At 35.7% G+C, this 23,946-nt stretch overlaps 1 protein-coding gene across 9 annotated transcripts in view; it reads right to left on the bottom strand.

The window, feature by feature from the left end:
- The window catches only part of NAALADL2 (N-acetylated alpha-linked acidic dipeptidase like 2), a 457,652-nt gene that overhangs the window by 104,791 nt on the left and 328,915 nt on the right, over positions 1–23,946 (bottom strand). For 8 of the 9 annotated variants that reach the window (XM_027685645.1, XM_027685646.1, XM_027685647.1 and 5 more), the window contains one exon: positions 6,115–6,258. The exons of the other annotated variant lie outside the window; for it this stretch is intronic. In XM_027685645.1, coding sequence (XP_027541446.1) covers positions 6,115–6,258 — 144 coding nt within the window. The remainder of the gene's footprint in view (positions 1–6,114; positions 6,259–23,946) is intronic. 9 annotated transcript variants of the gene reach the window in all.

The following is a 23,946-nucleotide window of genomic DNA, read 5'->3' on the forward strand; positions in this document are numbered from 1 at the left end:
AGAAATAAGGTACACTGAATGTAATGCAGTTTTCAATATACTTCCTATTGAAATCAACATAAACCACACCTGAATAAACAGATATTGGTCTGAAATCACAATCAAACTAAAGATTTCAAAATTCATCAAACATCCATGGCCATGTAACTTAGGGGGCACCAAATAAGCTGAAATAGTCAGAATAAAACTAAATTTGACAGATTTCTTGTTCCAGTCATTAAAAAAACCTTACACCAGGTTTTAATAACTCAACTTCTAACTTTTTGGCATTACCAAGCTTTTCAGACACCCCTGAAGGCCAAGGATTCCTTTAATAATGAAAGCTACAGTTTTCATTAAGTTATTTGCCCCAGGAGCAGAGGTTTTAAAAGTAATATGAAATACCACAGAACATGATGGTAGAATAAGAACTAACTGCACTCAGTGTAGAAACACTGTAAGCTATTTATATGTAACCAATAATCAAATATATCACAGATTTCCTATATTCTATTGGTGATACTATAAAAAATAATATGGCCTGGTATGTAGTTTTTGGAATACCCTGTTAATCACACAGGTATGACAAGTAAACATTAAAACATATATAACACCAGATTTCACTGTAGTTTGAAACAAATGCTTCATTTTCAGTAGACATTTTCTAGAATAATTGAGTAAAAATTCCAAACCCCTATTACCATCTTAGACAGCCTAGTTAATGGGCTTTTAAAATCTCACTGAACTGTGAAAAACGTATTTCAGTTAGTTCTCAGTGTTTCATCATGTCAATTTGAGTGCAAAACCTTATCTACTACATATTTTATGTCAGTTTTGTCAGTTTTCAATTAAGTTCAAACACAGAACTCTAAATGAAGAAATGTAATCATCATAAGCATTTATGTAACATCAGAACTTACATATAAAAACACTACATGCAACATAATGACATACTTAGAAAAGTGAATAAACATAAAATAGTATATACCTAGTAATTTAAATAATCTCTGAAAAAATATTGTGAGACACTATCAAATTGCATATGCAAAAATCAATACTGAATTTAAGCAAGGTACAGCATTGTTGAATTATAAACTTATTTGCGCAGGAATATGTCAAACCTCCAGGACAGATGTCCTGTAACAAAGAGCCTTCAGTGATTAGGGTTTTTTGCCTTTGTTTTTTTTTGTTTGTTTGTTTGTGGGTTTTTTTGTATAAGCAGTGCACCATCTAGATACAGTCTCTTTGAAATCTGGTATCCCTAATATTTTTCTCTAACAGATTTCTATTTGATTAACCCGCTATGTCGCCTACTAACAATATATCCCTTTTTTAAATGGATGTTCATAGATCTTGAGTTTCCAAGTCAAATCTTTGTCTGAAGAGCTTAATGAATAAACTTCTTGCCATTTGATTATCTTTTCTGACCTACAATGAGGAATCCAGAAATAAAACTATTCAGATTAAGAGCTTCTGAAAATAAGCAATGTCTAGAATAAAGTCCTTTAAGAAGGCTCTAAACTGGGATGGCTTAAACGGGCTACAAAATCAATGTGTCAAAGTTAGTATCAAAGAGAGCCGAAAATGCTTCATATGGTACAGTTGAATTTCATAACCTCATACTATTTTGACAGTTTCTTTACCTGCTTTACAGCAACCAAAAACAAAGGATCACATAGAAAAATAATGGCAGAGAACAGAATTCTGAAAATATACCTCGATTATTTACAGTTCTGGTGGTAAAACTCTTGAGGCTTCAGGTGGGAGTAGAGAGAAGATACATAAAAATGCTTCTCACTGATCATGCTTAATTCGTTCCATGAACTTAAAGAACAGAATTTAAAGCAATCATGAAAAGAAAATCTGAGAGTATTGGTATAAATGTCTGTAAATTTTCATATCCAGTATATCTGAATTAGATCAGACTTCACTATTTAACATGTACTTCTTTGAAATGTCAGTAAGAGATACCTGCAGAACACTGTTATAATCCTATTGTTATGTACAGTGACTTCATATCTTGTAGATACAGTAACATGCACTGCCACACATTCTGCTGGCATCTTTCTCTATTTCTTTACTTGGATTCATGGTAAGCATAGTCCAAGTATCTAGAAATTATGGGATTGTTTGTGTACTGGTATCACAGTGTATGATGGCATGGCCAGAGTTTATTAAATATGGTGCCCTTTCTTTCCTCTGACAGGTAGCAAACTATGAAGGAGAAACACATATAACAAGAGCACAAGGTTGTAGCCTAATAGGAGGATATATATATCTCCTTTTCATGCCCTTCCTCTGACTGAATAGAAGACAGGCTTGATTTGCACTAGTGCACCACTTGGCAGAGAACTTTGTGATGATGATCGTGTAATATGGAAACTACAGGACTCTTCCAATTAATTATTGCTTTTGTGTAATTAATGATTCAAACTTCACATGATCAGAGTTGACTAAAAACTTAGTATAGTAAACATCTGACATGTGGAACTGTATAAAATAGATGTTTAAAGTATTATAAAAATTATTCTTTATGTTATGCTAAAAACCTTTTCAGTAACAGTCACTTCTGGTTATCTGATCCACTCTCCTTTTTTGGCAGAGGAGGTGGATTTGTTTGCAGCCTAAAATGTAGTCTTGCATTGCAGTCACTATGATGATTCAGTATTGATCAATGACTGTACTTTTTAGGCTAAAAAAGGTTACAAAAGATTAGAAGATTCTACCAAAAAAGCATTTAGATCTGAGTAATTTTACTCGTTGTAGCAGAATCCTGTGAGTCTTTGTATACCTGGCTCTATTATTCACACAGTGTTTGATATCATTCAAGTTACTTAAACTATTCATGCTTTGGTTTTACTATTTTATAAGTTAAAATATAAAAAGAAATGACACCTAGTTACAGCAAAAGGGATGCAGAGCTCGTAAGAAATGGAATCTTCTTCTGCGTATGTTAATTCCATTGATATTTTCTGAAATAATACACCTTTAATAATCTTGGTTGATCTATACAAAGAGAGAAATAGGGTTGGATTTAAGCATCAGTTGGCTAAAGAAACTTAAAAGCCCTTAAGTGAGATCACTGCACGAGGGATCCTTTAAGTGAGATCAATGCACTGCTTGCATTATACTTCCTTGACATTTGAGTTCTATTGCCTGGGAGTATTAGGTCAGACCAGCTGCTCATCTAGTCCTTATCTCCAAGAGTGACCAACAACAAAAATGTGGAAAAGAATGGAAGAATAGGATGATGCCACAGACACCTGGACACTGATGAATAGCTAAATCCTAGATTTTTCTCATCTTCTGTCTTCTCAGATACGAATCAGACAAGCACAAAAACCAACACTTAAAACCAAAGAGCAAAATTACACACATATCACTCGTGTTTTTAACCACCAGACTTTCAGGTTTTCTGCTTAACAACAAAGTATTTCATCACTAGTGGCAAAAAAAGACTTTTTAAATTAAATCCCACTAAACAGATTTAAATTAAATACTCAACAGATTAATTGAAAAGGGATGATTTTCACCTGACTGAAACCTACCAACTGGCAGGTAACTTAAAAAACAAGGACAGTTCACTGCAACACAGCAGGATTCTCTTCATTTACGTTTATAGGAGTGCTTTCGTTTTACAACCACCTTCACAATGTTCTAACAATATCCTACTAATATCCTATAAAAAAAGGAAAGCTTCAAAACTTCACAGTTTCTCCATAAAGCTTCACTCAAACTCCTTCTAATTGCCTATTTTGGAGAAAAAGTTCATGGATTCAGATTAGTGAGGATTAACAACAACGTACCTTGCTACACAAAAAGCAAATCTAATTACTAACTTCATCTAATACAAAACTAATAACTAACTTCAATTCCCACTATTTGCTTTGTAGACTCTGAGCAGTTGATCTATCTCAGATGTTTGTTCCATATCCTCTCACTCACTCTGTCACATTTTGTCTCTTGAAAACTGCAAGGCTAAGGGAAAAAAGAGGCAATATGAGAAAACTATATATAAATGTTTAATCATTACTGATGAATCTGCTGCTCAGTTTTTGGAACATACTGATGAGAGAATGATGATCATTTTATTCTAACAAATTTCAAGCCAACCAATCATCTGAATTGCTCATTCCCCTCTTTTGACAGATGAGTGATGAGTTCTGCGTCAGAAGTGAAATCTCTCTCTTAAGCTTCTTCAAATCAACAGGAAGACTGCAAATTCAACCTTCGCTGTTTTCAAATGCCTTGCTCTCTTCAGTGTTATCTCTTTAGCTATTACTCTTATTAAATAGTTCTACACAATTTCTTATCATAAGACCAGTCTTTTATCTCTTCCATTTAAGGCTGCTACTGAACACTTCAGTACAGTATATGCTCCAGCACATCCACAGTTTCACCATTACTTCAAGGCAAAATATATCATAAAACACTGCAGAATTATACAAGGCTTCTTATTATAGTCCCTATTTTCTCAATAAATTAAGAGTTTAAAAAAAATCCCACATGGATTACTGTGGTTCAGAAGCTTTACAGGAAATCAGACACAGGCTGTTGTGTTCACCCAGAGTAAGCCACACATGGACTGGCTCTTACTAGACTTGGAATATTCTTTCCAGAAATTTTCCACCTCACAGAATACCTGTCTTCTCAGTGAAATAAAAGACATGCCACACCTGTCACAGGAAAAGCAGAATAAGCCACCCTTTAGGTGATTCTGTCCTGCAGCCTCCACAAAGAGCTTTTTGAGAAACAGGCACTGTGAACGCTTTTATCCTTCTAAAACGAGTGTCATTTGCCAGGCCGAATTCATGCTTTCCTTCAGGCACTTCAGCTGTTTAAAATTCCAACAATACCAGCAAGCTTCACACATCCTACCTGGAACAGTAAAGCACTTGCTCCTTCCAAAATGGCCTTTTTCCATTTTCTACTGGTTGTGGGGATGATCAGTTCATCTTTAGAGTATCTAGTCAGCCATGCATGGAGAACAATAGTCCTTCCCAACCACAGCAGCTTAAGTATGAGGTGTTCTCCCTTCCTGTTTAGTATGTATAACTACAAATGCTAACACAAGTCATAAAATTAATCAACCTTTTTTATGACTTGTTGTATTGTACTGCTATTCCACAATAATTTTCCAAAAGCAATAAACAAGTGATACAGTACATATGTGATAGTGCATTGGTTCCCCTTAAAATTAGCTTTTACTGTTGTCATCGCTGTGTGTAGCACAGGATACAGTGGCTAAATTAATTTGCTTCCCCCTTTCCAAGACCACAGCTTCAAATCATTTCATTTTAAACAGGCATTATAAAAAAATATATTTTTTTTCCTGCATTTTTTTTATGGTGAAAGTTGGACAGGTACAAAACAAAAATGAAGACAGAATTACTGAACATGCATCTCATCTAGAATGTTCTCTGGAAGCTGTTCCTTCATCGAAACACTGCGCAGTATCTTTGCTGGAAGACTGTATTCTTATTTTTTTCCCCCACATAATAGCAATAAGTCTGTTCAAGCACTAATCTGTGTGACTTTGCTAATGGCATTATATCTAAATATATACTCTGAATGCATTCTTTCATTTCATCTGTCTCTACTCAAGGTCTTTTGTTCTTATCATCAGGACCATTTTCCTGGTGAAACCTGGAGAAAAAGGTGCCTGAAGGTTCAGATAACAATACATTGTTTATGCTATACCAGATACAAATTAAGGAACACAGAGAGACACATCACTGTTAAGAATTACAGCATTATTGTACCAGAGACAGGAAAAAAACCTGGTGCTTTAATGTTAAAATCACATTCTTAGTAGTACAGTAAGTCCTAACAAACAATTAACAAAACCTACCTGGTGACGGTATCTACACGGAGGAGGTTTTAAGTCAGTATTAAGAATTAGTGCTTAATGTCTTATTCTAAGAGAATTATTTGTTTTTTTAAACCAAAGCTTCCATCTGTCAGATTTTAGGAGCATAATTTTTAGGCTGTTCATAGTCCCTCCTAGAAAGCAGCTCAGCAAAACATACTCATGACCAGCTAAACCTCTTAGTTGTATACAGTTAGAGAAAGTAGATTTGGAGTCCTTGAGGAACATTCCATAGTTAGAGGGAAAGTGTACTTAAAAAGCGTTACCTGTAGGTGGTAGCTGGAGGGGTGTACACCTATCTTTTTGGACACTGTCCTCAGGTAAGGAAACAAGTTTTCTGGCAAGCACTGCAGAAATTGGTTGTACTAACAGTGTTGTGAGGTTCAGTCGATTTTGCCTGTAGCTTCCATCTTAAAAAACAGAAAGAGAAGGGCAATTTTGTAAATGAAAATTAGATTTCAATCCATCATAAACCAAACAAAACCCACAAACCTCTATAACACAGCTTAAAACAACTGACATAGATAAGCAGATGTTATTTGGTACTTACCTTATTGAAAAAAAAGTCTCTTCAAGACCATGTACCACAAAATTGCATGTGCATATCACAGTATTTGGGCAATAGTTCCACAAGAAAGAAGCTGACAAAGAGCCTGTGCAGATATTGGACTGTATGTGACTTAAACACACTAAATTAAATTGGTGTGTACTCAAGGAAACGTTGAAAAATACAATTACAGATCAGCAATAACTTCCAAATTCAAGTAAAAACTGGACACAGCCTTACAGGGAAGAGCAGACATTTAAACTGCCCAGAATCATGTGCAAGTATCCATCTGCACTGAACAATGTTACAACTGATTAGGCTTTGTTTTGCCTACAGAAGTTGTGCTATTTAGCTCACCCTTTAAACAGCTTTAGTGCTATCACACAAACAAGCCTTTGTGAGAAATCTGACAAGAAAAACACCAAAAATGAGGCGTGTTGATAATATACTGGCAACTTGATGAGATGTGCTTCCTTGCATATACCAGAAAGGCTGAAAATTCTGATATACACCAACCTCTTTGAAAGGCTACAATCTGGTCACCTCATTGACTCAAAGTGGGTTCAATGCAGCTGAGGTGACTCTAATGTATTTCATAAATGCAGGGGTGTTTCTGTGATAGGAAGTTGAAGGATCACATGAAGGAGGTCTGAAATAAGAGGGTACTACTAAACAGACACACACATCAAGTGAAGTAAGGTACGGATCAGAAAGCCACTGAATACCTCTTTTACAGCTTAAAGAACTTAAGAAGTCATAGCACAAACCTCTAAATAACAACAGATTCATGCAAATATTAAAATCTCCCTTCAACTGAAAAAAAATGTGAGTTTCCACACACACACGTTTCTGATGAGATGAGATATTCTGGGAGACCAACTGAAAGAACTGGCAAAAGATAACAGGCTAATTCTGCACATGGAAATGCTCTGAAGCACTTCAGGACAAAACACCTGTTTTTCTCAGCTATTTCATCTGGCCAATAGAGGTATCATCTCTTCCCATGGAAAGCAAGAACACTTGCAGATGAAAAACCTACCATGGAAAAGGAGAGGAGATTGATAGCCCAGGGCAGGACACAGCTCCAGAACAACCTGCAACATTCTCAAAGCCTTCCAATATACCTGCTCCCACTGAGTCATTCCAACATTCAACTAGAGATTCAGAATACAAGGCCTCCCTCTGAGACCTCCTGGAAACAAACACCATATTTTCTGTCGACATGGAGTTCTTTACTACCCAAAGGCATCCTTTACATCCTGTGTGACTACAATCACAAAGGGAGGGAGCTATCAGAAATCAGCAGCACGTGTTCTAATACATTTCTATAAAAATACTATCAGGATTGTTATTGCTGAACCACAACATTAAAAAAAAAAATCCAGTCACAACCTCCAGTTTTCATTCTTTTTATGCTAGAAACTCCTGAGAATTTTTATAATATGCCCTTAAGCATAATGTAAAAATTGACCAAATCTGTATCATTTAAATATGGGAAAACAAAAAGCATGGTTCAGCTTTAATAAGAAGTGAGAAGGTTATCAGTGTTCACTTTGAAAGAATCAGACAAATTTTTAAGTGGAAAGGTGAAACTGGCTCAAAACATTATAAACATGGTAAAATCAGTTTGCTCAGGCTTTGAGAGTCAGTTTCTGGAATCAAAAAAAAAAACTAAAATGTCCTAAATTGCCCAGAGATGGGCAATTGAGACATTATTTTCTGTCTAGTGTTTGTCAATCTGCAGACTGTATTAGAGGAGCAATGAGGCTCAAAATGTTTCAGATGAGAAGTATCTCTCTCCAGTTACTTAGAATTTGAGCTTCATACCTGAATGAGCTTTGAAAGATACACTTTTGAGAACAACTTACAGGAGAAAACCCTACCATGTTTAAAAATTAATCATTTAACAATAGAAGATGGAATTTGATGTATGGGACAAATAGAAAAGAAATATATAAAAAGGCAGATTTAAGTTATCTGGGCAGATTTATCTGGAAGAAAAACTCTCTAATAGAAGGAATTTATAAAGACCTGCCTAGGCAGGTGATAAAATCTCTACAACTGAAATCTTTTTAAAGAAAAGAATAAGCAAACATCTGTCAGGAATGATGGAGATATGGCTGATGTTCTCCCTGAGAGAAGGTGCTGCATTAGATGACATCTTGACATCTTTTCCAGGCCTGATTTCTCTAGAATTCTCCAGTAACTGAACTTCCTGAACCATAAAAAAAAAAAACCACAAAAAAACCCCCGGCATTATTGGAACTAATATTAAAAAATGCTTTAAAAAAAAAAGAAAAAGTGAGAGTCACTTTCCCTCTTCCAGGCATGTAATAGTTGCCAGGAAAGCAGCCTGCTAAGAGGACTGAGGAAATCCCTCTGCATCATGATCAGGTTTTGAAAGTGAAAGACTCAAGACCAGTCCTCTCCAGTGCACACTTAAAAATCTGGAGATTTCCAGGGCTGCTAGTAAAGCCCAAACATTCAGTTTTTAAATACTGACTGTGAAACAGTGCAGTGCAACTTCATAAAGAACCAACGTATCAAAAGAAGTTTGAGATTCTTGCTGGCACTTTCTCTGCTAGATGCCAAACTCTTTGGAGCACAGAGTGCTTTCAGCATCTGTGGAAACAACAAATGCTTTGAGGATAATTTAAGTTTGACATTTTGCTTGTAATGAAATTTAGTTTTATAGCATGAAACTCTTCCAAGAAACAGAATTCCTTCTCTGCAAGTCTAACAATCTAAATGTGCCAGGCCTAGAACCACTATTAATTTTAGAAAGTCTCTAGAGAACATACTGTAAAGGGAGAAGAAAAATATGGTAATCAATTATTAAGTTAATTTTAGGAGCACAAACAGAGGCAATCTTTAGAAAGTTTCTTCACAGAAAGCAAGGTCTGCATTTCTACTTTTGCAGTGACTGTGTTTTATGTTTTCTTTTTTTAAAGCAAGCACAAACCTTGAGCACCAGTTTCCATACTGCTCAGTTTGGGACACACATTTGGAAGCCAGGATTTCATAGTTATCGATCACTTAAACTTACTGGTATTTGTAACATGTTCTGAGATTTCTGACAAGCTTTTAATGGGAGAATTTAATAGTAACACTTGTGCATCATATGTCACTCAATTCTAGGTTAAAGTACAATTTTGTCATCGTTTCAGTGACTTTTGTGAAGACTGAAAGATCAGAGCACATGAAACGAGAGTTAGTCACAACATCTTACCTCTCTAGTTAAAAGAATATTACGTCACCCACAGCTTCTTTAGTATTAGCAAATAGGCTTCTATTTATATTTCTCTAAAAAGTTTTGTGCTATATGAATCAATTTTCTGTTAACTTTTGTTTAAATTTCAGATTCAAAGGAAGACTGGACAGAATATTGTATTTCATCATATCTGTTTATTAAAGTCACCCTCTGCCAGGATCTGATAAAACAAAAAGTTAACAACTAAAACTATCTAAAAAGTTCACTGACAGAATTCATCAAAATAATTCCTTCTAAGACCCGAAACACCACTTTAAGGATGTTCCCCCCAAAATAGAGAAAAAAAAGTATTCTGACTGAACACTGAACCATTATTGTACATACCCACATCTTTGACTTTCTGCTGCATTAATAATAGAGCATATTAGTTTTGAAATATCTGAAGTGAATGGTTCATTAATTTTTCACCTTAAGCTTAATAGAAATTTGACAAACAGTTTTATGCTGAGAATAGACACTCCAAGCAGGACTTCACAGCACATGATGGGAATAAATTAGAGCATAAAAGACAGAATAACGTGCATTTGGTCAAATAAGATGGTTCTGTCATTCAATTGCCTGAAGTGAAGTTAGTTCAATGCATTTCTGTGAAAGTGGCATTTTTCCATTTAAGGATTCCCAGCATAAATGCCTTTGTCAGCACTTGATCTTGTATTTAACATGACAAAAACAAAGATGTATAAATTGACATGTCACAGACATTTATATTATTTGTGCTTTGAACTCATACACAGCTTCCCCCCAACTTTGCTGATAACATTCAACAGCTGTTATCTTCCACTGATTCTCATGTAGTTAGGCATAATGATTTATTCCTCACTGCAAAATCAGTTTATCTGTGGTTTTTCTGATTTACATCTACCCAGACAAAAGGACTGTGCAGTCCCTACGACAGGGAGACTCCACCAGCTGGTTGGCGGCTCCAGGTACTAAACTCACATCACTACTGGTAATCATAATAATTTTGCCATGCAGCAGCTACTTGATTAAATCTTCAGCTACAGTTGCTTACAATACTGTGGATGAGCAGCATTTTTAAGACAGACATAACTCTTCTAACTCAAAAAGAAGATTTCAATTAAGCCTTCACATCCCATTTAATCTCTGATATAAAATGTATCCATCAGCTACACCTCACAAAGTCACTGACTTTTTTTTCCTTCCTAAATTTTCTCTTTGAACAAAGGAAGAAAAATAAACTGATTCTGGCTGTTAGTTCTTGCTGTAAATGGATACAGTTAGAATATTAACCCAGAAAACCTGATGCTGTTCTGCAAGCACTTATGAACAGGAAATTCTGGGAAGGCTCACCCCTGCCCCCACCTGCTCAGTGTTTGGACTTTAATAGTCAGATATATAGTTTTCTGCATATGAAGTCAAAAAGAGTCCTCTTCCACTAACAAAATTGGTGCTGAACACCTCATGGTGTTTAAAATGGCAGTAAGAATGGATTTTATCAATGGGAAGGAGAAGACCACAACTTCAGACTTGGAGAGTATCTTGAGATGTAGAAGCTAAAAAATACGAGCAAAAGTAAGAAAAAAGTAACTAATACAGAAAAATGTTATTCAAGAGAAGAGCAGAACCTGGAGGAAATGTCTCCAGAGTAGAACTGGTAACAAAAGTTTCCCGCTATGTCTTTATTCAGTTCTCTATGAATTATCCACCAGAATTACAGGGTGGAACACATGTCACTTTTGAAGTACTTTGCTTCACTAGCCACTGGTAGAAGCACGGAGAAAGAGAAAAACATTTTCTCCTCTTTTGTAAAAAAAAAAAAAGAACTTTGAAATTCTGCAGCCAGGGATTTTAACAACAGCCACACGCAAGGGCTTTCAAAGCAGCTTTGCAGGCAGCGAAGCACAAGATGATAAACTGCTCTGCCAATTACAACGACATTGTGGTAGCTTGAATTTCAGGATGCACGATCTCAACTGGGCAAGGGACACTTAGAACTATTTGCTGATTTGAGATATGAGTGAGAAACATGTCTGTGCCTATAAAAGGTTTATGCACATTTACAGAAAGTACAGAACTGAAAGGCAGTGAGGATCACCTAGAAGGGAGACAAGCTACTGAGAGTTCTCAGAAAGGATCTCAAAAACATTTTCATTTTTTTTCTTAGCATTGGTGATGGATAAAAAACTTCTTTAAAAATATGTTCTTAAAAAAGTCATATTCTGATGATGTCAGGAGTCGACAAAATTTTAGAAGAAAACCAAAGATATCACACCACCTGTGATAAACTCCCCAGTTAACACCACCATGCATCCACTGGTACATACCCAAAACCATAAAACTACAGAAATACTGATTTTCTTACAAAGTATGTTTACTGTATTCTGTTTACATCACATTTTATCAATGGATTGGATGCAAATCTGTGTATATATTACTCAAGAATGTCTCTTTAAACAGATTTCTGTCATCCTTAAAAATAAAACTAGTAATTCTATATCTGATGTGAGAAAAAATACATATACCTCTACAACTTGCTGTCATCTTTTTCCCTCCCTCACAAGGAAATGTGCTTAACCATTATGAAAGAGGAAAAAAAAGTCACTCCCCTGCCTCTTAGTGCAAACCACTCTTGTCTTAATGACTACTTAATGTACTTTAAAAATACTGTCAGTCTTGTTTCTTTTTAAGATACATAGAATCAAAAGCAACACATTTATTGTGTAAAAGCAAAACTGCTTTGACACACTGATGCAAAACCATCTCATTAATTTCCCTGCTTCCTTCTGAGAATATTTAATACATTGGCAAGAATAAAAGAGAAACTCAACCAAAAAAAAAAAATCACACATCTCTCACCATTCTGAATCCCCCTTTTCATTTAGCTTGTTGTAGTGGGTAACACTTAAAATGACATATAAGTGGCCAAAATGGAGCAAAATTACATAACACTTCTACACCAATTGACAGGAGGTAAAATTTTTCCTTTTTAAGTATCCTACAATTGTGTAACCACTAAGCCATAAAAAGGAAAGAGCAATTCTTCCACATAATACAAATAGCTAAAACATATTTTTATGTTCTAGTAACAATGGAACGTAACAGGGAAGAAAGGACAAGATAATTCTCAGGTTTTCCTCTGTTAGAAAATGCTCTTCTTGCTACTGAGCTGAAAGAAACTCTCCACTGACAGCAGTTTGGCCATGGGACATACAAACTTCTGTCCATCCTTTTAACAGGGGTGGTGGATATTCAAAAGGGTTGACAGAAGTTGCCTGGGTTACAAGACAAAAAATAAATTGTTCTCAGCACTTTAAAAATAAGCTTCTTAAAAAAAAATCCAACAGTCATAAATTTCAGTTTCTGCACAATTTATTCTTTGCCATGCATGCTGAATTCAAACCAGAATCTTCAATACTTCAGTACTTAATTTTGGATTCTATTTCAGGTGTTCTTGATAGCAAAAGATCTGCCCAGCATCTTCTACCTTCATTAAATTTAAGAACACAGATTCTTCCCACCGTAAGGGTGTGTGTGGAAATAATCAGTGCTAAAAAGATTGGAAACACTCAGAAAAATTAGCCATGTAATGAACTGACCACAATCTGCTGCAACCAGTTATCTGAGTCTTAAATTGGATAATAAGTTATCATTAAGGACAAAAAAATTATTGCTGATATTTTTTATTTTCCTAAAATATGCAGAGGTATTAATCCAGGTAGTTCAGCAGAACTGCTTGAAGCGATTGCTCTGATGTTCAGAGTTACAGCACAGTCCAAAATATTAAGTATCAGCCACATACTTGGACTTCCTTTTTTTAATCTTTCTCTTGGGGCAAAACTACTTCATGAACCCCATACCTGCAAGTCTGTGCATGAAATGTAGCTGCTTGTTGCTCCCAGAAAATATATTTCCCAGACCATTAACTACAGGATGTTCTTGGCCTGGAATCTGGAGGGAAGCTCGTGTGTACGTGTGTGTGTCTGTGCATGAGGGACCACAAATCAAACTGATGGACTACGATGTGACAGAGATGGCTTTTAAAACTGATATATTACAGAACATTTTGAATTCAGGAGCCAAACACACATTATAGAATTTGTTATCAGTTTCACTGACAAAAAAATTCTCTCCCTCTTGGAAAAAGGATCCAGGCAGGCACCAAGTAGGGATATCCTGCTCCAGAATGGGACTACGGAGTCACACCAGCAGAAAAGGCACATGGCACTTCCTGCATGAATTATGTTTTCTGTTCACCACTCCAAGAAATAAGGAACTTCTGGCACATTCAAGAGTTAATGGGCTGGTCTTATGGCTTGCGCCCTCCTGAAATAAACCTTGGTTTGCTACACTGGTGAGGGCCACCACAGACAAAACAAACAACAAACACGGACAGGAGACACCTATGCGGATTTCCTTCCCTTCAGTGATGATGGACACTACACACAGTAAAATAAGGGTCTTGCTTTATGTGAAATATGTTTGCAGCAGCCAGAATATACATCAGGCAACATATGCCATAGTTGTTCTGATTATGAACAAGCGTAGAGTCCTGTTTATTCACAGTAATGAGATTTATTGTTATTAAAAATAATAAAAGCCCTATAACACTCTACAAGGAATGGAATGGAAATAGAAAATCTCTAAGAAAACACTGAAAGTGACAGGTTTAGGATGACAATTATTTTGTTTATAGCATATAGTGAACATTGCAATAACTCAGAATCACGTGCATATGTTGTCTGTGGTACACTATGCTTTTCTTAAAATTATATATATCTCTGATTCATTCTTCCATATTAGTTTAAAATCTGGAAAGTCACATTTTGGCTTCAGTTTGATGACACATGAGGTCAGCCAAGGGTGTGGAGTCTCCCCCTTTTCCCACAGCTTGTTACTTACTCCTCTCCCCACACCACAGCGATGTTTCAATGTCCGTGTTATGAACCACGACCAACAAACTTTAAAAAGTTCTTTAAAGCCAGATCAGCTCCCCAGCCCATATCACAGCAGTGCTCCTAACAGATAAATGAGCAGAGTAAGAGGTAAGGTGGGACCAAGGAGGTAAATGGCGTGGCTGGAATTCCTCCAGCTCAACACAAAGTGACTGTTCCAAGGCACAGAATGACATTTAAACATGCACATGAATTCAAACACTACTTACAGCTTAAAAAAAAAAAAATTAAAAAACTTTATATTTTCATTTTCTCTAGGTCTTTTGAGGCATTACAGGATAACTCAAGAAAAACCATTTAAAAAAACAAGGCCTCTAATATTTTGTCTGAAAATGATACATAATTAATAGGTATCTTCTGTTTTAGCAGGTTAAAGAAGTTGTATGATCTTAATGCCCAAAAATTTGCAAAAGAAGATCAATTTATTAATAATGCATGTCTATTAATGGAAAGTATATTGATACCATTTAGCTTTGTTTTAGTGGACCATGCAATTGGAATTGATGCTCATTTTCAAGGTCAATTTTGACCATATGTATGAAAAGCATACAAGAAGTTCAAAAAAATCTCAACCAACAAACTCTATCTGCTTTTATTTTGTTGTAAAGGGCTTGCACTCAACTAAAAGTGAAATACAGAGAAGAATCTTAAAAAGCTAGACTGCAATGGAAGTGTTCCAAGTTCTCAGTTCATCTTTAATTTATTAATCTTCCACCCGCAAGATCAGATAAAGCAGATATATTTGGTCATGTACCAGTAATAATTTGATTACAATTACTGAAGAAAAAGAAATATCCTGGCAAGTCAGTCTCAAATGACAGTATTCTAGTATGAAGATATAGATGTTCTCAAGATTCCTATTAATCCTGTTTATGGTACAAAGTGGAGAAAGAACTATGCTTGGAAAATCCTACAATTCTGAATCTATGGAAATCCTTGTAACACATATTGGTTTATTTCTTGGATTACAGAACAGAGACAAATAAACTATAATCTATTTGCAGTGCTCCTCAGAGATATAAACACTGGTATTTAATTTACTTAAGAACTTGCTTATGTATTTGCAATGTTTTATTATGTTCATGCTGACTAGTGTAACTGATGGATTCAGCTTCAGAAGGCGATTACAAACACCCAGGAGAACTGGATTTTATTTTGTGCACAACAGCACATTCTTTGTGAATATTCATTCAAAACTCCAAGCGGAGTCTTTGGCCCTAAATGATTTCTGAACCATCTCTTGTAAGAAGCTTTGCATCCTCAAACGAGCTTCTGCAACCTGAGATGAGCAGGCAAAATAAATAATTTTGTTTAAATAACAGAGCTGAAGAGCTAGTTAACGTTTAGGTTAAACTCTCTGAAATTCAAGGACAATTTTAGTCAGGAAGACCAGAAGCAAATAAAATTTGTAAGAAAACAGAAATAATTCCTTGAAGAAAATAATTCCTTGTTAAAGAAGGGTAGAGTAGCAGCATAATTGAAGAATATTATATTTAAGGTCATATTTTAAATTATATGCCAGTGATAAACACATATTCCTGCATATATTTTTGAAAAATGCTACTTGGGATTATTTTTCTAAGTAAATATTTAAGAACAAGAGCTCCACAAATACAATGGAGCTTATTGCCAGTTATAGCTACTAAAATTCAGTAGGAAATAAGAATATTATAATCTGAATTATGACTTAACACTAATTTAAACAAGAGTGACCCTTTTGATTTTTTTTTTTAAATATGTATTTTTGGCTAGTTTGTATTCACATATAAAGTAATGCACTCACTATCAGTAACCTTTTAGTGGAGTTCTGTAGTCTCAGGTTCTTAAACAGAGAATAAGCTCCAAAAGAACAAACTCTCTAACAGTAAAACAACTTGGAAAGAGAAATAGAAAACATAGTACTAAAACAATGGAAAAATACTGTGAAAAACAATAGGAACTTTACAGATCAAAAATAAAATATTGAAAAATAGGTATCATGTTCTAGAACTTTATGCTAATACAATTATTTTTTGGAAACACCACATTTCACAAGCAAAATATCAGCAGGGAAGTTCCACAGTTTTTTTTTCCCATTCTCTAGACAGGCTTAAAGCATTGTTTATAATTAACACAAATGTGTCACCCTTACTCATTTGCAGTCCCTTCTCCTTTTAAGAGAAACAAGAAGGCCAGACTCTCTACAGCTCCCTCAAAGAACAATCCCTTCCTGGCTCATTTCTTACTGCAAGATTAGAAGCACAAGGCAGCATTGAGCCATCCTTAGTTCCTTCTTACACTGTTTACATGGAGATCTCTCTCAGGTCATAGGCAAAACAGGAAATCCACTCCTTTTTTTTTTTTTTTCCATTTTTACAGAAAGGAACTTGGGTTAGTAGAATTCCAAAAGAGCTGTGGAGTAGAAGAAATCAATACATATCTATTTGCATTTTGACTGTTACCCTGACATTTAATGAAATTTAAATAATACCAAGAAGCATATAGAATATTTACTGACAGAAATGCCTATGCAGATCTTACTCTTCATAGCAGTTGCACATTAACTAAATCACTGAACACAAGGCAACTCTCCTCTCTTTGTTGATGTTGTTGTTGTTGTTATAAAAGGAGTGGTACTGAAATACAGTAAGTATTAGGAAAGAGCTTGCAGCAGGTAAATTGTTTTCACAAGCTGAAACTGCAATGGACCAGACTGCTTTAAAAACACACAGGTCTGGGGAAGATGTATTAATCAAACTTTGTGCAAAAGCTCCACCAAGAAGAAGACATGTTTATGTTAAAGGTCAGTATCAAGCACAACATTCCTTGTTTCATTTATTCATCAAAGTTAGAGATATTTGCAAAGGTGGTATCTTGAAAATTTCATAAATGTAGACAGATCTAATAAACATCCTCCCTTTCAAGGCCTTACTGTTAAAATTTATTCTGTGATATCTCCAAGGACTACTTCTGTCTCTGAAAGATGGGACTTCAAGGTTTCAAAGATCCACAGCATCCACATCTATCACGACGACTTTTGACATGCTTGAAGTTAGATATTCAGAAACAGGTATGGACTGTAAAAGTATTGGGGATTCATAATTCGTGTGTGTGTCTGGATCTTAGGGTAAAGTCCCCTCATGTGGGGGGGCTTCTGGTTCAATAACTTTGACATCAGGAAGAATTTCTTCACTGAAAGGGTGGTCAGGCATTGGAAGGGACTGTCCAGGGAAACAGCTGGATGTGGTACTCAGTGCCACGGTCTAGTTGACAAGGTGGGGATTGGTCAAAGGTTGGACTCAATGATCTTGGAGGTCTTTTCCAACCCAAATGATTCTGTGTCTCTCTGAACTAAGTCAATGTGATGGCACAGCCACCTGAATAGACTTTATTACGGACACAGACCCACACACACCAATCGTGGGTCATATGAAACACAGAACCCTTCAGCTGCCATTGACATGTTTCTGGAGATCATAGTCTGGGCAAGTAAATCGTACCCATAAGTAGAATTAACAAGCTCTGATGTGATGCTGCACTAACACAAACCTCACCCAGGATTTTTTCAATGAGAAAGACACGGTGTTACTCAACTACATCACTTAATCATTATTGTGAAGTTCACTCAGCACTTGTTTCAAAATATGTTTGATAACCTAAATCTTGATGTTGCCTATATTGTGATTCTACTATTTTACTGTCACAATTCAGTTCCATGGGTTTTTTGTCTTAAGTTACTCAAAGATACAGAAAGCTGGTGGGCCATCACCACAGCTCTACAGAAGATGCTCTCAACTCCACCATATTGATAGCTAAAAGCACAAATAAACATACAGAAATATGGTTCATTGAAAGAAACACAAATAAAAAGAACACATGGACTATAAGAACAACATGAGTTAAAACAGTTATTTTCATAAAATGAATGTGTCACAAGTAATCATCACTTCCATGTTATTTTGCCTCCTTCTCAGTATTGGTGGAAATAAATTGATGGCACATTTGTAAATTCAATTGGCACTGTTTCCCTGATGTGACAGATGATGCATTACATGATTGCCTCTACAATATGTAACACCATTCTTTATTGTCACAGGTACTGTATTTCATGTGAGTGTGCAAACTAGCATTTGCAGGTTTATAATAAACTATTTCCTGTCAATAGTGCTGTAAGAAAGTTGCAATTTGTCCTCAAGTATCTGTTTTCTGCTCAGAAACAAATATTTATAGCCACTCAAAGATCAAATATGATTTTCCCATGCACTCACTGCAGTCAACACTTCATTCTCAAACCTGGTGTGCTGCATGAGGGCACTTCAGTCAGTGAGACAGAACTGAGTGAGCAGTTTAGTTATCCATCACTGTTCATTATAAGGCCAAAATTCAAGTACTACTTATCACAATTGCAGGCTACCAATTTTATTGCCTCTGGTTCAACTGCAGTAAACAAGTCGAATATTTAAGTAATGACAGATCAGAGGGCAAAAACACCACGTTAGCCTGTAGGTAGAGCTGACCTTTTCTATTGTGCTTTTACCTCATGTGTGGCTTTTGCACAAAAATCAATGCAATAACCATGTGGAAAAGGTATTTAATGCTGTGAAACAAGCAAAAAATTACTATATGAAGAACCATGAGCTATTGCTTTGTTCCAATTCTATTTTAATAAAAAAATGTTTTTTTTCCCATCTTGGTTTAATCTGGTTAAGCAATTCTAAGTCCTGTTAATCTCTAAAAATGAACTGAAAATGTAGCTCGGGATGAAGCACGGAGAGGGCACTTGAAAGATATTCCACTACTTTCCTGACACTCACAGTCAACAGTGCTGAGTACAGTCACAAAGGCAGCTGCTGAGAAGATGCTACATACATTTTAACTAAGTAGAGGCATATGTGTAAAAGACTGAAGCTTGCATTGATTTGATAGAAAACACAGAAATGAAGAAAACTACTTCTTTTTAAAAAATCTGGCCCCTTACTTGGTTTAGTTCTCACAAAAATCCAATCCTACTTAGGAGTACCAGTTGAAAAAGTAGCACTGACTCTTGAGAAGTGTTAATGGGCTAAGAGAAAACACAGAAAAAAGAAACCTGAAGCATCAATCACCCAAATTATTTAATATATTAATATGATTTTGCTACAGGCTATTATTTGTCTTCCTTACAGAATGCTGCTGTACGTATAATTAAATGGTATAAGACCTGTATTGATGAAACTTAATGTATCTATAAACCCATACAACTTAATGACAAAATTAGATTTTGTTACATATGCAAACACATTTAAATAATAATTTTCCCATCAGAGCTTATTGAGCAGAATAAAATATTGCCTTGGATTAACTGGTCTATTTATACTTCTTTTAAAGTCTGTTCAATACTTTTCTGTCTCCTACTGTAAGTAAGGAAATATTTCAAATATTGTAAGTTAACCTCTAGCTTAAGTATGTCACCCTCTGAAAAATGGGGTGTTTTCCACCACTGGTTGGAAATGTGTTGTTCCCTACATTCTGGCTACTGAATTTTAAAATTAAACAATTTTCTTCTGCTCCTAGGAAGACTTAGTCAACATAACACAAACCTCTATAAAAAACCTGAAATATGAACTCAATTACTATGGTGTTTTTTAACTATCCTTAACTTGAAATCCTTCATATTGATGTGCTCTTTGGACTGTGTGTGGAATTAAATTTTTCAAGCTGTAACTAAAAAAATGAGTTTTATAAAGGAAATATATCTTATGTCCAGGATTGATATTATAAAGTCATTCCACTTTGATCAAAAGCTTCTTAAAATCATCTTCACACCATTTCTCACAGGTTTTGAAATAAATGTGTGGCTTCTTTGGGAGATATTGGCTTCATTCAGTGTGCATGGAAACTGCATTAGGAACCCCAGTATCCAAAAGGCTCTGCAACCCATAAAGTATTTCCACAGGAGGAAATGAAACTGTGTCTGTTACACAACTCAGGGCAGCTCCTGAAGGACACAAATGATGTGCAAGAACTCCTGCATGGAAAGACAGCCTATACTTCATCCTCCTTAACCCATTTCTTAACCATAAACACACTGAGATACACAGAAGGCACCTTTTGCACAAGCTGCCTCAAAACTCTGCGTTCCCTGCAGGAGAAACTATTTTTATTATAGTCAGAAAACTTGACACTTTCAACACCAGCCAACTACCTGAATCAGAGCTGGCAGCCTGAAGCTGGAAATTTCCTCAGATCAGAAAAGCAAATGGCCCACTGAATAATCAAGAGACTGAAATAATTCACACTAATTTCTGAAACTTTGAGTGCCTCTTCAGAGCAACTTCTATAAATACAAACCCCTCATTAGCTCAAGTGTTGCTCCATGAAGTTCTACACCAAGGATCCTCTCAGCTGTGGTGCTTCCTGTCTGTATGCAATTTAAAAAGAATGGTGAAAGCTATACCAGAGCATTGCCTCAAGTTGGCACATGTAGTCATTCCATATGGAACACACCTGCAATTAATAACCTAAAGGTATTTGTTTAAATCGCAAAATACTGGAAAAACTCAATCAGAGGCACTGTAGAAGTATCAATGATAATCAAGACCCAATGCATTTCCAGTACATACACTAAAATTATGAGCTTGATGTCACAATTATTTGACTTGAATTATGTACAATCTTGCAATTACAATTTATTAGATCGTTCTGCCCTAAAATTTCAAAGCAATATTTCTAATAAACAGTGTACATGTACCTTGAAGTGGCAAGAAGAAATTAAATTACAACTACTATGGATTAGTTATTGTGACATTGGCTTTCTTCAATCTGCTCTGGCAATTCTTTAAAAATGCAGCTTTGTTTTTTTTTTTTTTTTTTTAATTAAGGATAATACACAATGTTACGTTAGAGAGCAAAGTCACAGACCTGAAAAGTAAAGCTGTCTCTTCTGGGACAAGGGCTTGACATTAAAAAAAGCTCTGAGAAGTCTCTTGTCACATCATAGGTTGATAAAATTAATAACCTCAACTTAATAATTATTGATAACTTACTATACAAATAATAATATTAGTCAACCTCTAAAGCAATGCAATTACAATAAAATTTCTGGCAGCTACCAACAATGATCTACGTGTGCTAAGAGTAAAGCTGTGCCTACTGGGTTAGAATCCACTCATTTAATTGACCTATCCATAATTATGACAGTGACTTAAAGAACGTAAAGCGATAAAAGAAAAAAAATGTATCTGCAAGCTTTTCAATTTTCCTAAAAATACTCAAGAGACTGAAGTCAGTAAAGCAACCTTGCAAGTCCCCAATTCAATAAAAACCAATACATCTCTGTTTACTGCTCTGCTCAGGTTCATTACGTGGAAGTGATATTATTAAAGACCGTAAGAAACGTGCAGGACTGAGACTTCTAAAATAACCAAACCAACAAAAGGCTTCCAGTAAGTTCAACTGTCACAGAACTACGTGATGTGGGTTGAACTACACACCAAGTGTGATCAACAGAGAGGCTGATGTCAACACAATTTAAAATGCAGGGAAAAATCAGATTGGCCAAGGATTACAACTCAGGCAAGTGGTCAAGAAGGATATCTACATACATTAGAAACAAATGTCTATAAACATTGAGTCTTAAATCACAGCGAGAGAATTTATGGTATCTCGCAACTGGAAAAAAATCCAGAGCAGGACAATACATTTAATCATAATGACTATTTTAAGTGAACAGTGCTTTAAAAACAATGTCAAGAAGATATCTATGGACCCATATCCTCAGAAGGAAAAGCTGGAACTTGGCACTTAACCCAACTCAGACATGCCCTGTTCCTGCCATGGCTGTATTACAACGCAGTGTAAGTTGCCAGGGAATCCCAAATGAATTCCGGCAACATTTTCATCAATAACACTCCAGCATCCAGGGAGTGTAGACTTCCACAGAACTCTGCATTTAGCATCTAATACTAAAGTATAGAGCTCACCTATATTCATTTCTGAAGTAGTTTCTGGAAGGTATCTGTAAGTGTGCTCAGGACACTAAGACAAAGAAATCGTGTAGGCCAGGTAAGCTGCCACATTTAGTGAATATGGATTACAAATGCACTGCAGGAAGAGGGATTGCCTTATACCATGGATCTGTAGCTAAAATCTGTACTAACATAAATGGATTGTCGCACTCTACATTCATATGAATGAGTTCTTAAGTAAAGCCCAGAGTTGAGTCAAGCTTAGTTATATGACAGGCTGGCTAACAGAAAACATATTGACAGTGGAGACTTTCTATATACTTATGCCTTTCCCAGATCAAAGTCTAAGCTAAAAGCTCTCTTAAAAGCAATTTATTGAAGTAAAGAGGGTGGAAATTGTTGTCAAAGCTTTTACAGTGGTAAACACCTGCAGGAAAGCAATTCAAGATTTCAAAAGTGGTGCAAGTTTTCAATTCATTTCACTTCAAAGACAAATCATTCAGACCTACCTTAAATGTGTAATAGTCATTTTCCTGTTTGCCATGTGTTCAACTTAGAAGGAACTTTTCTTTAAATAAATAAATAAAAATCAGATTACATAACCTCCCTGTAATATCTAAGGTTTCTTACATGTCATGTAAGAAATGCTTTCCTAATTTACCTCATAGTAAGACTTCCCCTGTTCTCCCTTTCATTATGGGAGGTTGTCGAGCTCTTGGAGTTTTAGCCCAAACTCTCTCAATAATTCATTGTCCCTCACCTATTCCAGGAAGACTCAATGGCACGTAAATGTAAAAGGTAACTATTGCTGAGCATCTGACTTCAAATACAAACATTCTGTTATGCATGAAGATAGTTAATCTTTGTTTTCTAGGTAATATTGTACAGCGTTGTGTTACAAGACCTACATAACCTGAATGTATGTTCACAGTCACAGGATTAGATCAATTATTAGTACGAAGTATCACAGTTTTACTGCAGTCAATTTACACTCTCTTATGCACTGACTGAAGAAACATTCATATTAACACTCTAAGGTCAAAATACTGAAAACGCAATGGAAAGTTTGGGGTACAGCCTAAAATATTTCAAGGAATGTTCATTTTCAAAATGCATTTTAACCTTCAATGAAATAGGGACTTAAAAATTAATTTCTGAAAATGATACAGAGTTGCAAATCATATTTCAAAATCTTGAATTAAATATCCATTTGTGGTGCTCCGTGTGTAGGTAATGACTCTGAGGTTTACATTCAGACAAGAACTGACTATACTTTTAAATAATTAACTCCAGAGAATTATAATACAATTATAAGTATGTTTGGCACTTCCAAAATCCAACTTCTTTTCAGGTTGTTTTCAAATGGCACGTTCATGTTAGACAGAGAGACAGCAGTGGATGGATGGATGGATGGATGGATGGATGGATGGATGGATGGATGG

The sequence above is a fragment of the Neopelma chrysocephalum genome, unplaced genomic scaffold (genome assembly GCF_003984885.1).
Source record: "Neopelma chrysocephalum unplaced genomic scaffold, ASM398488v2 Primary Assembly neopelma1_69, whole genome shotgun sequence".
Taxonomy (NCBI): domain Eukaryota; kingdom Metazoa; phylum Chordata; class Aves; order Passeriformes; family Pipridae; genus Neopelma; species Neopelma chrysocephalum.